This window comes from Megalops cyprinoides, chromosome 10 (assembly GCF_013368585.1).
Source record: "Megalops cyprinoides isolate fMegCyp1 chromosome 10, fMegCyp1.pri, whole genome shotgun sequence".
Lineage (NCBI taxonomy): Eukaryota > Metazoa > Chordata > Actinopteri > Elopiformes > Megalopidae > Megalops > Megalops cyprinoides.
This window is the reverse complement of record NC_050592.1, coordinates 19679480-19696802: the sequence shown is the minus strand read 5'-3', so window position 1 is coordinate 19696802 and position 17323 is coordinate 19679480. Positions and strand designations below refer to the sequence as shown.

Sequence of the window (17323 nt, the reverse complement as noted above, 5' to 3'; positions counted from 1 at the left end):
TGTGATTACACACACGAATGAAGGCAGACACAAACACGCACCCACATACACATGCATGAAGAAAGAACACCATACATGCACATACGCACATACATGTACCCATGTCTGGGTTTTTGTGCATCTCGCAGTGGAAGTGAAGGAGACAGCAGTAGGAGCTGTCTGTAGCATAACCTTCCTGCGTGGGTGTAAGCGCACACTGACAGAGCCTTCCTATGAACCTGATCCTTTGCACCCACCCACTCACACGCCACACATGGGAGGGATCAGAGCGCCACCACTGTGCACAGGCCTTCCCACGGGACAGGAAGCTCGCCACTGGCCACATTCGCTGTGGAATGGGCCTAAATACTCCACTCCCATTAAAACTCCAGATTAAGCTGCAGAAGGGAAAAATGTGTACCTTTAATGTCATCTAATTCCATGCAACAATTTCAAGGTTGCAGATTCTTTCTAGATTTTTCATGTTTCATGTTTTTTTTTTTTTTTAGACCAAATACGTTCCCAATCCTTATCATTTCTGTCAGGCATTACTGTTTGCATCACATGCATCATCCAAAAAGAATTTGTATTTGAATAGCATGAAATTTCAGGGGTAGAAGAATCAAAGTACTGGTAACAAATGAAGACATTTTTCTTCGCTGTGAAATAATAGCAAGAGATTCAGAAAGATTTTCAGAAACATTTAACTTCCTCTCTGTTCAAGAAGACTTCAGGTTGAGGTAAGCCTCTTTATAAAGCTGGTGTCACGTGAATGATCTTTACCTTGTGATGATCCTACCTTTCTGTATAACAAAGGCCCAGGCAGCCCATAGTCTTTCAGCTAGACTCTGCATTGTTTTGTTGGCATGCCTTACCACTTCCCAGCTGAAAAAGGGCTCTAAACCCAGGTCCTAGCCTTGGTTACTAGCTGTGTGTCAGGACAACACATCTGGTGATAATCATGGTCTAAACTGAGATAATATATATAAAGTGGCAGTGTAGCATAGTGATTAAGGAACAAGACTTTGTGCGGAAATTGGAAATTGTTTGAGCAATTGAGAGCAACAAGTGATATGCCTGCTCAGTCAGTGTACAGTGTAAAACTTCATAACAGACAAGTGAGTGACAATATTGCAACAAAGAATGATTCCTGCATATTTGTGTTAAGAATGTCCAGAATGGAATGAGGCAGGACAGGTGACTGGTAACAGAGGTTAGTGCAACCAAACAGTTATGGGTCATAATACAACAGATGTGGCCATTCGTAGGGCTAGCAAGCTGTCTAGCTATCTGAAACGAATGGCTAGTATTTAATATGAATATCAACGCTCACTACTGTGAATGCTTACTAAGTGAATGGCATGTTATATTCCAAGGACCTTATTTGGATCGCCTGTGTTAAAGTACGCCATACGCCATTGACCCACTAGGGGGCAGAAGTTTCATTGTTTGTGACATCAATTAAAAATCCTTGTTTTGGGGGGGAGTTTATCGCTATAAAATCTTTTACAAAGTAATAACGGGGCATAGTTTGATGGTCTGGAGATAATGTCATACAGGAACTAGAAATTTAAGACGACTGTTGCTCTAATATTGCAACTGTTGATCTGCGTGAGCACTGCTCTTTCTGCGACGGTCGACAGTGATGTCAAATAAACGCGACTTAAGACCATGCGCGTATGGAGTAATTTGCTTCACTCAGTTTGTAAACATGACCATTTGGTGGCAAAATTGAACTATTCAGGGTTCGACAGCTATAACCAAATCATTTATTTGGAGTAAATCGTGTGTAAGTGACGAAAAGGAAGAAGATTGGCTGCAACAATAACGTACAGAGTTGCAAGCAGTCAGTGAGAGCTGAGACTTTTGTGTTGTCCCGGAGTTTTGGCTGCAGTTTGTTTTTCGTTTTTACTCGTCTGCGCTCTAACTTTTGTGCGTCACTTGTGATTTACTCTTGTAAGATATGGAGGGTCACGGCGGTAGCTCGAGTGGGATATTGGTCAGTGGCAGTAATGTCCCCGCATTCCTCACGAAACTTTGGACTTTGGTGGAGGATCCAGACACAGATGCGCTCATCTGCTGGAGTCAAGTAAGTGCGAGCGCTGATTAATAGTAGGCGAGCAACCAAACAGACGTAAATCTATGTAACGTCATTTATTAAGCCGGATAGCTAAGGTTATATTAGTTAACTATTTAGGCCTTGTGTATCTTGTCACCCCGCGGTAACTTCAGTTAAACGCACAGTTGATGTAGCTACAGCTTTGCTACCCAGCATAGCTAGACAGTCCTACGGGTCATTTAATTTGTCAAGCCAATTAGCAGCCCACTAATTGCCTTGAAATGTCATCACGTTGCTAGCGTTAGCTATATTTGTTTCAGACCTCGTGACACAAGATAGCTAACCAATTAGCTAAGTTCTATTCAGTTATTACTTCGAAGAATTAAATATCCGCCTTCATTCATTTTTCAGTCAACCTATGTATATTACATTCCGTTGCAGCTAGCAAGCTAATTGTTGAAGAATGTCAGTATGTATCCGGTATGGAATGCACCTGTTGCCAACCTGATAAAATAACGTTTGAGGAAGAGGTGGATGTAATGGTAATATTAGCCAAGTGCCCTTGCGTCTGTAGATGAAGTTAATTGTTTTGACAGCTCGCTAAGTAGTTGTGCTAGCTACTAGCACTGGACGTGAGCTGTCAATGAGGGCAACTCGGGTCAGCACAGCTCGCCGTCGCCACGTTTGAACAACATATATAGCCACCGTAATAGTATCATAAATCGCTGTGCATCTTTGCTGTTGGTCCAAATCTGGACAGCTATTCCCTGAAGTCAATTGAAAGACACCAGTAATTCAAATGGTTGCTGTAGCTAGCACACAGATCGGCCCTGTTATGTTTTACTTATCTAAGAATTATAGGGAGCATGTAGGTGTGAGTCACCCCCCCCCCCCCCCCCCCCCCCCCCCCCCCCCCGACAGCGTAAAATTAAAAGTGATGGCTTAATCAGTCCGATCTTTTAGAGCAACTTGTGTCTTAATAAACAAATAGAAGTAATGACAACGCATATCTCCTACGTCTCTTCTTCGCAGAGTGGTAACACGTTCCACGTGTTCGACCAAGCCAAGTTTTCAAAGGAAGTCCTGCCCAAATACTTCAAGCACAATAACATGGCCAGCTTTGTCCGACAACTCAACATGTGTGAGTAACTCTAGAAGCATATTTGCATATAGGCGTTATATTTATTTGTCCTTTATATTTCTTGTAACAACCTATAAGGGATGTGTGAATTTTGGTATGAGTGTGCAACCATACTATGAAACTGAATGAAATGAAATTCAATTTGAATATGTATTTGTAGGATTTACTGATGTTGCCTACTAACATTGAACCCCAGTAATCTTATTCAAGAAAAAAAAATATTATTTCTTCTATTACTTCTCAAGTCTTGCAAAAGTGTTGCAGATAGCACATTTCTCATTAGATTTCATTTTAACAGATGGCTTCCGCAAAGTTGTCCACATTGAGCAAGGTGGTTTGTTAAAGCCAGAGAGAGATGACACAGAGTTTCAGCATCCTTACTTCATCAGAGGACAGGAACACCTGCTGGAGAACATCAAAAGAAAAGTAACTAATGTAAGTGCAGAGTGGCTGAAGCCACACCAATTCAGTCCAATAAGATGCCCAAGTGTCTGTTCAAGTCCATATGCAATGATGCCTCAGTTTGTCTTGAACCTCGTTTAGTTTCTGCCTTTTTCTTTTTCGCTCAGTTTAGCCAAAATTAGGAGTTGTTGAATTCATGAATGTTCTGTGAGAATCAAGAAAAATATTATGTAATGCTTACTTTAATTCATATCTTTAATATAATGACAAAGTGCATTTCAGTTCGGCTGAGTAGAGTGTCAGGTGTCACTTATTGACACTTGAATGAAAACAGATATACTCTATAAGCTTAATAACACGGTTTTATGTTTTAAGATTACTTTTTTTGTGATAGTATGTTACAGGGTCACTGCAAAACATGCTAAAAGGTGTTTTGCTAACAAATTAATTTAAAAAAGAAACATCAGTGCAATGTTTAAGAATGCAGAAAAAGCCAAAAAAGAAAGGAAACTGAAATCCTTTCATATCTGTAGCAAGATGCTCCATATGTTCTACCACTGTAGAACAGCCTGGGTTCTGTGCTGTGCATTTGGGAGCAGTATAAGTAAAGTGATTATAAAGACTGTAGATCCACTGGAAGAGATCACTGAACAACAAAGAGGAAAATAGTTGCAATTTAAGTAATTAGTAACATCAATTAAGTATATTTGTTTCTGTTTTTAGGTAAGACTGTCCATTTTCCTGAAAATGTGGTTAGTTGTTTTGTTAGACAATGTACATTTGGTCTTTCAATATTGTTCTAACTAAATGTGTTGGTTATATGGTAACTAAGGTAACATTTGGATATCTAATGTGATATGTAATTAGCATGCTTTCTTTGCTTAGTGTTAATTTGATCCTTGTGGACCACAAAAGAAGGATCAGATGAAGTGCCAGATGGCTAATTGGGAAAAGGTGGATTAGAGATTTAAGATTCAATTCTAGGGTGGGGCACTGCCATTATACCTTTGAGCAAGCAACTTAAAACGAATGCTTCAGTACATATTCTGTACTGCATATATCCAGCTGTATAAATAGGCACATGAAATATGCACTATGTACGTCTGGATAAGGTCTGTTAAACAAAAGATTTAATGTAATAGTGTTTCGTTTTTTTCCCCACTTCTGGCTGACTGACTAGTTTGAGCCGAAACAAAGTGCCAGATTCACAGGTGGTCGAAGGTGGTCACTGCACCTGGTTTTTTTTACATATTCAATTTGTCCTTCCTTAGGTGTCTAATATCAAACAGGAGGATGTTAAGCTCTGCCAGGAAGATGTCACCAAACTATTGAGCAATGTTCAGTTCATGAAGGGAAAACAGGAATCCATGGACTCCAAAATTACTGCCATGAAACAGTAAGTTTGGAAATAAGATGAAATTTATTAGGTGAAATCATGTCAACACTGAGACAGTGGAGGGGAGTGTTGTTTTTCACATATTTTTACAGGTTACTGAAGCAGTTCATTTATTTCATATATAACAAAGAAAAGTATGCATGTGTTTCATAATTAAATGTTTCACTTTTAAGTTGTTCACCCACCCCAAATTCAACAACCAAGTGAAGAACAAGTATTGGCGATGGTGTTTTTTTTTTTTTGTTTTTATTTTTTTTTAAGGGCTGTCAATGTTAACACATTAACGTATGAGATTAGTTTCAAAAAGATAATGCATTTTTTTAATAATGTGAATTATTTCTTTTGACCCTTCCACGTGACCCATTTCTGGTTAGGAAAAAATCAATCACAAAGGATTGCTGAGTCTATGATATCACAATAGATTGTGATGAAAAAAAAAAATGAATGTCTCTTTTAATTTTAAAAGGCTCCCATGTAGCTCAGTAGTTGTTGAAAGCAAAGTAATTAGTAGCTTCTGTGAAACTGAATTTTATTATTAAAGAAATACAGCCAGTTTGAGAACAATTCAGTTGGAGAACAATCTTAGAAAATGGAAATTACCGCATACTTATGTAACAAGTTGACTACAGCCATTGTGAAGCTGACTGAAGACCGCTCAACATAGTGAAGGACTCATCTACCTAAACTACCTTTTAGGTTGCAAACTTTTATAAACCGCTAGGTTATTCAAAGCTGCTCAGCTGTTCAACTCAAATGAGCGGTTATCCTAGCTCATATTGCATTCAGGCCGTAGGGAGCACTAGCATCACTAATAGGGAGGGAATTTTTTTTGGCCCTGTTGCCAGTCAATGGCGATTTGTTAATGATATATTGGTTTATGGGTAATTTTAACATACATTTAAATAGGAAATTAACAAATTTAATTTTTCAACAGCCCTAAAATTTTTCAATATTATAACTGAAAAGTTATTAGAATGATTTCCCTCTTTTTGCACATGGGTTTAGTGTTTGTGTCATGCGCTCTTTTTTTTCTGCAGTGAAAATGAGACTCTGTGGCGAGAGGTAGCCAGTCTGAGACAAAAACACGCTCAGCAGCAGAAAGTTGTCAACAAGGTAAAGCTGATAGCTGTGTGCGTGAATGTGACCATTTAGGGTGGCAGTGTGGCATAGTGGAAAGGAGCAGGACTCGTACCCGAACGATTGCCAGTTCGATTCCCCACTGGGGCACTGCTGCTGTACCCTTGGGCAAGGTACTTAACCCACAATTGCCTCAGTAAATATCCAGCTGTATAAATGGATAAAATTGTAAAAAAAAAAAAAAAAAAGGCCTGTAATTGATGTAAGTCGCTCTGGATAAGAGTGCCTGCTAAATGCCAATAATGTAATGTAAAATTGAAATAAAAAATTGCCATGAATTCATGTCAAAACCTCTCATACTATCCCAGAGTCCTTTCTTCTGAAACTGCAACATAATATACCATATTAAACATGTAAAGCTATCCCTGTTTTTGGTTTATAATTGTCAGTAATATAGCAGCCATGCTTAGGTACTCATGGGATATGGTAGGACTCACTTGGTGCTCCTGAACTGGCCAGCTCAGCATCTTTCTATCTTCACAGCTCATTCAGTTCTTAATGACATTGGTGCAATCCAAAGGAGTTCTGGGTTTGAAGAGGAAAATGTAAGTCATCGGGAATGAATACAAATATGTCTTCTTTTCACTTTTGATATAGGGGTTGTAGTCACAATGTTTTCGTCTATGTCTTAATGAATGCACTGTGGGCCCAGCAAACCACTAGGTTGTAAAACATACCTTGCTTGACGTGCTGCCATGGCAAAGAAATGCATGCTTTCTCTCTCACACATGGGCAACTCCAGTCTTCAAGGGATGGAAACCTGTAGGTTTGTCATCTTGCTGTTCAGGTTGGCCACTAATTTACACTTGGTGAATTTTACCAGGTGAATTTATCTCATAACCAGATAACACTTTCAGATAAAGTCTGTGTTTAAGATAAAGGAAACTCGGGAACCCGGCAGCCCATGTAGAACTGCAGTGGCAATGGGATGCTGGATTACTTGCTCTAATAGTAATAATATCGATACTACATACACTACTAATATATTACATATACAGTGCCTTTCAAGGATTTCAAAGTACTTTACAGTAGTGGTGACTCACTTCAAACACCAGTGAGTGGCACCCACCTGGGACACTGTGTTTCTCAACACTCACCTCACTGTAGGGATGCAGTGAGGGGATTTATTTAGCCAATTAAACTCAGAGATGATTAGATAGCCAGATTTATTGAGCTGGTTTGGGAATGTGGCCAGGACACTGGGGGACACCCCTACACAATGCAAGAATAATCCTGACTACATCAGAAACAGTGGCTGGTGATAATGATGTCTTCTTTCTCTGCTTCATCGTAGTCCTCTGATGCTGAATGATGGAAGTTCTACTCATTCCCTGCCCAAATACAGTCGACAGTTCTCTCTTGAACCCTTGCAGGGCTCCTCTGCATTCTCAGTAAGTAAAATGCATCAATGATTTTGTCCCCGTTAATGTTTTATTTGCATGGTTTGAGTGTCTGTAGAGGTGTTTGCATCTGTCTGTCCGTTAAATGTATGTTAGCTTTGTATTTTGGCAAGGGCTTTATTTTTTGCTGCCATTGCTTATATGCATATTTTTCTGTCATACATTTTGCTGCTGCCATGTTTAGTTTTTATGTATGTGTTGAACCGTAATGGTGAACTCAACTGAAAGGTTTAAAGAAATGATTGGGAGTGCTCACTTTTACATGCATATGGCCTTTTACAGACTTCCTCCCCACCACACACAAGTGAAACCATCTTTTCCCCTGATGTCCCTGTAAAATCTGGACCAATCATCTCTGACATTACTGGACTGGCACAGGCGAGTCCCACTAAGGCAGCCTTTGAGTGGACAGATAAGAGGTGAGTGCAGCTAATGGCTATACATTGCCTTTTATCTCTGTACGTTTAACTGGTGTGCTTGGTTCTCACCACTGGGGGGGAAAAAAGGAAAGGCCTTCACATAGTAATGCTGACGTCAATATGATAGCAACTGTCTTTTTCCAGCACAAACCCACTGGTCCACTTGGTGGACGAGTCGGCGCCGGTCCGCATTAAGGAGGAGCCTTCAAGTCGAGCTCACAGCCCCCAGGTGGAGCAAGTCAGCCCGTCGGCCTTGGTCACTGCCACTGAAACCCCGTTGTCTCCCTCCACCTTCATCGACTCCATCCTGCAGGATAGTGACCCAGTCACGGGCCAGCCTGCTGGCGGTCAGAAGTGTCTGAGCGTGGCCTGCCTGGACAAGTAAGTGGAGGGTCTAACTGCCATGGCTGGCTCCAAGGAAAGGGAGACCTCATCTGATCTCCATGCTCAGAGGGGACCTGTTCTATTGCTGGATTGATCCACCAAGTTGCCCCATCTGTCTAATAACCTGTTTCAGGTTTCTGCTAACTGTGCTTCATTACTCTCCCTAGAAAGTGAATTATAGCAAGTGGGTGCTCTGTATATCAAATGTTGTCACAGTCAAGTAGAGTTTTGATTGGTCAGAGTAATTACAACATCTCTTTCATCAATTTGTATTGTCAATTAAGGTAGTATATCTATTTCATCGATTTGTATTGTCAATTAAGGTGGTACAAAGAAAGTATGTAGTGAATAATGAGCTGAAGCCTAATAGCTCATGATAGAAGTGGATCGTAACATACAACATAGAACATACATACCCGAACAGCATTCCATCAGGACAAAGACTGAGAATCACTATCACTCCATTAACTATCTGCTCAGCCCTTAATTACTTCTTCAAGCCACACTCCTTACTTGTTGCAAAACAAAATATAAAAATGAAAAACGGGCTTCATATTTGTACTGGCAATTCGGAAAAGCCAAAGGAATAAGGGGGAGTGCAGGGGCCTGTCATCTGTTCCCACTGCTTTATTGTGTTTCTGTCTTGCAGTTCTCCACAGATGTCAGAGGCCAGTTGTCTTGTCCCCATCACTTCCTTGTCCTCCATACCCTCCAGACTGCACCCATGGTTAGCATTTTGCATTTCCCCAGAATGATCAAAGCAGTGCCTGCTAATTCAGCCTGGGGTCTTAATGCTTTCACACATAAATTAAACCTCACAGAAGGACACTAGTCTCCCACACTGCCTATTTGGGCAGTTGCTGTTGTCACTCTGATCATATGGTTTCCTATCAGTTTTATCCATTTGATTCATTCTTTGGTACAGGCAAAGGAACAATACATCTTACCATGGGGCCAAACTCAGCAAAATATTCTCTAATTGTCTTTTTACTCCAAAAAGTGTAGTTCTCAGATGCTTGATATATATATATATATATATATATATATATATATGTATATATATAGGGGGAAAAAAACAGGAGAATTGTAAATACCATAGCTCCACAGAGTTTTAAGAGCATAATGTAACTTAGAAAGAAACAGGAAGAGGAGTCAAATGAAAGAAAGAAATGAATGAAGGGGTGAAGAAGAAGGTGTAAATGTCTCATGTTGTCTCAGTAGAAGGGGTTTCCTGTTTGCAGCACTACTCCAGATCCAGGTTTTACCCAGTTCCAGCAGATCTGTGTGCAGATCTTCTCTTGTGTGTAGAGGGAAACTGGTGTTGATGTGGGTCTGTAGAGCCTCCTGCAGTTTCATCCTTCCATGTAACGAGGTCCTCCTTCAGGACCACATTACTGCAGCTGCTTTCTGAAAAGGTCCATTCCTGCCTTTAACGCATGGTGTACATTCCAGGAATGAACTAAACGAGCATTTGGAAAACATCGACTCCAGTCTGGAACACCTACAGACTTTCCTCAGTGGGCAGTCCCTCAGTCTGGATTCGGCATCTCTTTTTGACGTGAGCCCTGGCATTTGCCCTCTCTCACTGTGTGAATGAAAACATTATAATCTTGCTATGTTAAAAAAAACAGGCTGATTAGGGGTCAGAAGGCTTTGGTAGGGCTTTAAATTGATTTGATTTAAGTGTTACTTTTCACAGTGTTTTTCATCATGATGTTTACATTTTGTTGTTTTTGTGAAAGTAACATTTTATGAAATTTATTAATGTGAATATGAAGTTCAGGACAGTGCATCAGAATGAGTGCTTCTGTAGGCTGTTTTTACCCCCACCCTAAGGACTAAGGTTTTGTATTTGGTTCTGTCTCTCTGTTGGCATCAAAGTACCATGGTAACAGCTTTTCCCACTAGAGTTCAGGACTGATTCAAAGGTGTCTTGTTGTATTTGTTCTTGGAGATTTTGCTCAGGGAAGGTCACTACATTGCATGTAAGTTGGTTTTGTTTGGGGTTGCTGGGCTTGAATTAAAACTCTATTGTACGGCAGTGTGCATGGTTTTAAATGACACTGGTCTTTTCCAGGTGTTTAACCCCTCAATATCAGGCAGTGAATTCAGCCTGCCAGATCTGGACACCAGCCTTGCAAGTGTGAGTGGTGATAGAATAAAACATTTTTTTTTTTGGCCAGTCTGGTGCAGAAAGAAGCCAAGCTGGTGTGTCAAACTGTCAGCGCAGACCTATTCATAGCACTGCTATCATTTCTGTTTTCTTCTCCTTAAAGATTCAAGACTTACTTGCACAGGATCAGAAGACAGCGGAGACAGACGAGAACTCTACCGACAGAGGTCAGAATGCTTCAAGAAGTTACCAAATCCTATTTTTGTTACAGTACTTCTTAAATATTGGTGAATATAAGTTGGAACTTTTTAAATATTTGAAATTTAACTTTTTTCCAAAAAGAGAACTTTTAAAATTCCTCTGAGTCATCTCAGAAATGTGTGCATGCATGTGTGTGTGCATGCATGCATGTGAGTACGTACAGAGAGTAAGATTCTTCAGAGAAGAGCCCTAATGCCATGAGGTTAAATTTATTTTGCAGGAAAGCAGCTGGTTCAGTACACAGCCCAGCCCATTTTAGGTGACCCTGTCGTCTCTGCTGCCACCGGATTGGACCTGCCTGTCCTGGAAGGAGAGGTCTACTGCGACACCACACAAGAGCCAGACCCAGCCACATCACTCCTCCTGAAGGACAGCCAGACGAAAGCAGAAGACTTTCTTTTGTCTTAAGCCTGTGTTCTTTTTTTTTTTTTTTAAACAAAGGGATGTTAAACAGCATGTTCATCTTCCTTTCACTCATGCTCAAGGCATCTCCCATAAGGCTGTATTTTATATTTTTTTAGATCGGGAACGTTTCCAGGAGGCAAACTTTCCGCATTTCCAGTCCACAGTAACACTTTTTTAATCTATTTAAAAAAACATTTCCATCTGAGTCAAGGCTTTCAGTGTGTACTTCATTTTAGCAGATGAATAAAAGTAACAAATGGTGGACCTCTTAGGCTGTATTCTGTTCTGGCCTGGGAGGGCTGCTGTGGCCATGTGTGGCTCTGCGGTTCAGGTTCTGGAGGATGGAGGGGGATTACTGTGTGGGCCACTGCCGTTGTGTTCAGTACACTACAAGGTATTCACCTGATCTAGTGAATGTCTCGCGGTGTAAAAGGATAATATGTAAGATGTGTAAGTCTTACTTTAAACTTTAAAATTTTAAATGAAATATCAGTCATTGCACTCTCTCACATCTGCATATTTTAACACAATTCTGTATCTCAGTTCGGCGTGATTCGCCTAATAAGCTAGCTAAGTACAAACAGGACACAGGAAGTATTGAATGAATTAATAGCAAAGCTTTATTTTTGTTTTATATCTAATGCAGGGTTAAGCAAATGTAAAGACTTGCGTGTAAAATGTAAGATTTTCTTTTAATAATAAATGTTTTTTCAATATAATATATTTTGTGGTAGAAAGTCTTATTGTGCATAAGCCCAAAGAGATACAGATTTGTGTATGTATGAGTACATCCATAGGTACTAAGTACATTGTTTTGTATGTGGTAAGGAAACTTTTTACTTATATATGAGAATTTTATGACGTGTAGTAATTTAGAGATTACAAGATTTTAGTAGTATCTTGTATTAAAGCATTAATCATGTTATCTGTTTTTGTGATCTTCAAAGCTCTGTTAGTTTGACTTGCTTTTCAGCTTGTATTTTTGCAGTTATATATGAGATGAGCTCCTGGCAGATTTTTAATTCTCTCTCTCTTAATTTAAGGTATACTATGCAACTTTTGCCCTAATAGCTGTTAGTATCAAGGAGAAGTTGTTTTTGACATGTGTATTTTCTGTATCGTGGCTGTCCACTGTGACTCATGTCTGCGGTCCTGCAATAAGATGATTCTTCAGATGATACACTGACTGCCTGGATAACGTACTGGCTTCATTACGGTCAATCTCCAACAGGCCAAAGAAAGTAGTAAAAATCAAAGTGCTGGGAATAATCTGCTCGATAAAATTTGTTTAACAAATTTTTAATAAATTGATGAGCAGTCAACAATGACAGCCCAATTACATTCTTCAAAAAACACACCCAAAATTTGCATAGTATACCTTTGTGTTTGACAGAAGTGAAGCTGTTTCTTGCAGGTATATATGTACGTACATACTAACACATTTTCCTGGCACAATCATTCATGTTTCCTTATCTTTTAAATGGTTAAAATACAAGACTTTTCAAACACTGAACTGTTCTGGCCCATATTCTTTGTGCCTTTACACTGCAAAATGTGAAAAGTGGAAAAAAATGTAATATTTTTGTGTAAATATTATGAAATATTCACAGGTAGTGCAGATGTTATGTGAAATTGAGCTGACAGCAAAACATCTGGCATGAGTAAAACTAAAATGGAAATAGACATTATAGAGATCCAATCTATAATGTCTATTTCCATTTGGGGGGGTATGTAAAAATTCAACTGAAGACATTATCTGCACCTTGCCTCTTACCAAGTGTGGATGGCAGTGTAGCATAGTGGGTAAGGAGCAGGGCTTAAAGGTTGCTGGTTCCATGCACTGCTGTTGTACCCTTGCGTCAGTAAATATCCAGCTGTATACATGGATAACATGTAAAAACTAACCTTTGGAGGTTGCTCTGGATAACGGCGTCTGCCCAGTGGCAATTATGTAATGTAATATAAATGACATGAAACACCCCATCTTTTCGCAGGAAAACTGGTGTGACACTTCGTTTGAGGTAACATAGCAATATTGCAATGGCTAGCACAGACCCCCAACCTCAACCCCATAGAAGACTTTTGGGATGAATTGGAATGCAGAATTAGGGCAAAGCAAACTTGGTAAAATGGCCATCTTCATTAGTTTTGTTTACTAATGCTTTAAAGGAGGAGCGAGACAATTCCCCCAGCTTTCACCATGGTCTTCCATAATGTATTGAGGCAGTCATTAAGGCCAATGTGCTATTAATTTCTTGGTATAAAGGCATGATTTATTCATAACTACCCATGTCCCATCATTTTTGATAGGATAGTGTATATTCTAGCTGCCTCAAAGAATAATTAGGTAAAAGCCGTATGTTACAATATTTCTTACTGGCACCAATTAATGAATCAACAGTAATAATACACAAAGAGAGAACTACATAAATGTCATTAATCAGATTTTTGCATAAATTACTGGCCTTTTTCTGCATGTCATATGAAAATTGTTAACCCACCTCTCTCATTAGTACTGACTTACAAATTGTAGAACCTTTACATTCCTTGCAGTTTAATTTTATTCAGGAATCAGCCAGATCCATTTAAAAACAATGATACAGTCTGGCCAAGCAGCCCTATTTTATCCTTTAAATTGCAAGCAAAAAAAGTGATTACATTTCTTGATAGGTGGGGGGTTAAGCTTTGTTGCTTTGTATTTTTGGTAGTCTGGTAGTTTTTATTCTTTTTTCCAGAATTTCTAGGATGAGACAGTAATTCTCTAAACCTGTAGCAGCTAGACTGCATTACGTGATTAATAAGTTTACCAGTGTGCATTTAGCTTTAGCTTTAGCAAATAAAACCTCAAGTTATTCTGAAATGTACAAAATGAAACTTAACACACTTTACAAATGTAAAATTAAATAATAAAATGCCAAGTTTTTCTCTGTAGGTCATACAGTAAATACCTGCAAAAATGGGTCTGCCTTTAAAATGGCTAATAACAAAACTGAACTACAACAAAGAGTTCATGCCACATTACTACACAGACTAAACCACTATTCCAAACATATGCTACCCAAAGTTTCCTGAATTCTTTCATGTAATTTAGCTCTGTGTTTTTTCATCTTACCATTTTAAAAAATGGACTTTTAAACTTTATAGTTCATCTGAAAGCATTCAATGCCATAACATGCTGGCAGTGGGTTCCTGCATTTAAGGTCAGGTAGACTGTTGGAAACAATCTTCCATGTCACAGACGTGATTACCATGGAAATAATTTCAAGGTTGTTGTGGTGAATTCCATTCTATAAATAAACATTTTCTAAAGAATGCATAGTTTTGCACAACAGCAGCAAAGAAAACACTGAGTAACAACATTTTATGCTTGCTTGGGGAGTTTATTAATTTCCAATAAAAAATTAACATGGCTGTCTGGATTTGTATTTATTTTCTTCTGTTTTAGTTGTAAATGTAAAATATTGAATGCAGACAAATGACAATCAAAGCTAAGAAGAGGAAACTCGTATGTTATAAATTGTGATCTTTTTGTCAATTGCAAAATTTTACAGTTGCAATACTATTGTCTATACAAAGGCTGTGAATACAACACAATCCTCAAGAAGCCAGCACCAGTAAAATGTAGTTCACTGTGTCAGAGATCTTCTGGGTTTACCGTTTTCCTGAAGAAGATAAAGAAGGAGAATTATTGGCATTTTTATACAAGAAAATGGCCTGAATGAACATCATTATTCTTTCTTTCAGGCTAAGACCCCTGTTGTGAAAAAACTAGCTAGGCTCCATTGTCATGACTACTGTTGTATGTTTGTTTAATTTCATGGGTATATTGGCCTTCTTCAAAAACATCTTTTTTTCCCATATGGACTTAAAAGAATGCTGGTGCAACTGCTTTCCAAACCTTCCTCTGAGTTGAGGCTCTGGTCCTCTGAAAGATAAGAATGACAATGACTGTAATTAACTGAGATTAGAAGATCCCAAATTATAGAAAGATGATTCATTTATTGAAAGGCAACAGTACTCTTCTAAATTCAAGGATACAATCAATTTCAAAACTCAATGACATTTCATCACCATTCTAAGACCAGATGAGGATCTAAGACCTAGAGTAGATAAATCATACAAGTAAAGCTTAATAGATAAATTACAGTGCAGCATGGGATCTCTGCTCTTTTGCCTTCATAACAGATCCTTAATTCAAGTTTCACAGAATATGAAGCAACGTCTCACCATCCTTGTCCTCAGCGCTGGAGGTAGTGCCATCTAGAGGAGGGATCAAGTACAACACAAAGCTGTCACCATTACAGCATGAAATACCACCGTCAGACGCTGACACAAATTGAACCTTTAAAGGTACACCAAAATATTCACACAAGCGCTACCACAATTGTGTGTGTGTGTGTGTGTGTGTGTGTGAGTGTGTTTGTGTGTTTGAATGTGTGTTTGTGTGTGAATGACACAATGGGTGTTTCACATGATGAATGTGTGTCCATAACTATTGTTTCATTGCACTTAAAAAATGTAGACGAAGAAGTTTTCACTCAGTTTGAAAACTGCAGTTTCTATAGGTCTACAAACCAAAACTTCAGTGAAGGACACCTACCCTTTGCTATGCCATTGCTGGGTTTGAATGCTTAAGAGAAATAAACATAAAGGTCATTGTTATCAACATAACAATAAAGCCATTTCCACTCATCAAACTGTGCTGTGAATATCTCAGTGGAAAAATTATCATCCAGGGTAATATTGATCAAAATTATTCATTGTTAGCTCATTGACTATGACTACCTGATTCATAGATTTTCAGGTCACACTGACCACCCTTTTCCACCTAAAATATATACCGCTAGAGTGAAAATTCAAAATTTTTGGTTTGTTTCTACAGACTGCATAATACAAGGCACACATGACAAATAACACTCACCATATTGTTTATTACAAGCAAAAGGCAAGTACATCCAGGGATAAACTAACAAATACAATTGCACGTCTTTTTAACCATGACTCTCAAGTCAGGAGACAAATTATATTACAGTTGTTTAGCAAAGATTTACCCTAAGTGACACACAGTTTACCTGTTATTAGGTGCTATCCATTTTTACTGCTGGTCATTTACTGGGTAATTTGTCTTTGATTAAGAATGAAATGGTTCTTAGAAGACTACTTTGCCTACAAGTAGTGAAATCAATAGTAAATGTTATTACTTTCATATAGAGATATTTTAGCTGTAAATAGGAAATGCTGATACATAGCTGGGTAAATAAAAACACATGTACAAATCCTTCAGAATAGGAACATTGCAGTGTTAAACAGCTACTGAATTTAGAATATGTTGTGTATTATTTTTAAATATTATTCTTTCTTAAACATAAGTCTATGTATCCCCATGTGAGCAAGCATCAATATTTCCCTCTTACCTCCAGCCACTCCATGGTAAAATGAGCTGTCTGTAAAGAGAGAGAGAAAAAATAAGTGTAGCCACGGTTTGTGTCTAGACTTTTAATAATTTCTTTTGGCTAACTATTGTAGTTACTATAAAACCTGCTTTTATGGGCAAACTTCCCATTTAAAACTCCTTCAATCAACCATTAGATGTCAGCAGAGGATTTAAAATCTAATGCTTTCTCACAAATAATTTATTTCCTTTAAACTGGTACTTTTGTTCTGAAATGGCTTAACCTAGTTTAAATGTACTCACCACTAGGCTGGTCTGAAGAAACTGCATTTGTGCTCTCTGTGAGAACAGGAATAAATTGCAGTGCGTTAGTACGGAATCTATAAAGTCTACTTAGCTCAAAGCAAGCCAAACGTGCTGAGTGGTGGAGAGATTGCTTGACCAGGGATCATGGGTTTAAGCGTTGCTGTTGTACCCTTGAATGAGAAATCAAAATTGCTCAAATAAAAAATTCTGGTTGATTCATTGATTTTCACAAAATATTAAATTGTGTGAAACCCCCTGGGAAAGGCATAATTCTACAACTACTACTACTACTACTAATATTAATAATACTAATACTAGAAAGTGTGATTACCTGTAGGCACATCCTGACCTGTCAGTAAGAAAGGAAACATGGATACTGGAGGCAAAGGGCAAGTTATTGATGTGAGATGTGTTTTAATTATTCAAACATCTTGTTTTTTCAGCATTAATGTAATATAAAAACAAACATTTATGGGAAAGTTAGTTTAATGAATGATGCAGAATTTGGGGCACTTTTGTAAAATTAAGA

General features: G+C 38.5%; 1 protein-coding gene across 4 annotated transcripts; it reads left to right on the top strand.

Annotated features, from left to right (window-relative positions):
• Positions 1-1649: 1649 nt before the first annotated feature.
• On the top strand, positions 1650-11759 carry LOC118784988 (heat shock factor protein 1-like). Of its 4 annotated transcripts, XM_036539506.1 has the most exons (14): positions 1650-2068; positions 3071-3179; positions 3478-3614; positions 4853-4977; positions 6015-6090; positions 6598-6659; positions 7409-7505; positions 7797-7933; positions 8078-8314; positions 8967-9044; positions 9770-9875; positions 10395-10460; positions 10594-10657; positions 10912-11759. In XM_036539506.1, exons 1-14 carry the CDS (start codon positions 1943-1945, stop codon positions 11097-11099), a joined length of 1608 nt encoding a protein of 535 aa, XP_036395399.1. In that variant the 5' UTR covers positions 1650-1942; the 3' UTR covers positions 11100-11759. The 4 variants fall into 4 exon arrangements, with proteins under 4 accessions (XP_036395399.1, XP_036395401.1, XP_036395400.1 ...); XM_036539508.1 differs by lacking the exon at positions 8967-9044; XM_036539507.1 differs by lacking the exon at positions 10395-10460.
• The last annotated feature ends 5564 nt before the right edge of the window (positions 11760-17323 follow it).

Excerpts from the sequence above, each read along its gene's own strand:
- LOC118784988 (XM_036539506.1), top strand. The coding sequence starts at position 1,943 with ATGGAGGGTCACGGCGGTAGCTCGAGTGGGATATTGGTCAGTGGCAGT. Across the intron at positions 3,180-3,477 it reads TGTCCGACAACTCAACATGT|ATGGCTTCCGCAAAGTTGTC; the intron begins GTGAGTAACTCT and ends TCATTTTAACAG. Across the intron at positions 6,660-7,408 it reads CTGGGTTTGAAGAGGAAAAT|TCCTCTGATGCTGAATGATG; the intron begins GTAAGTCATCGG and ends GCTTCATCGTAG.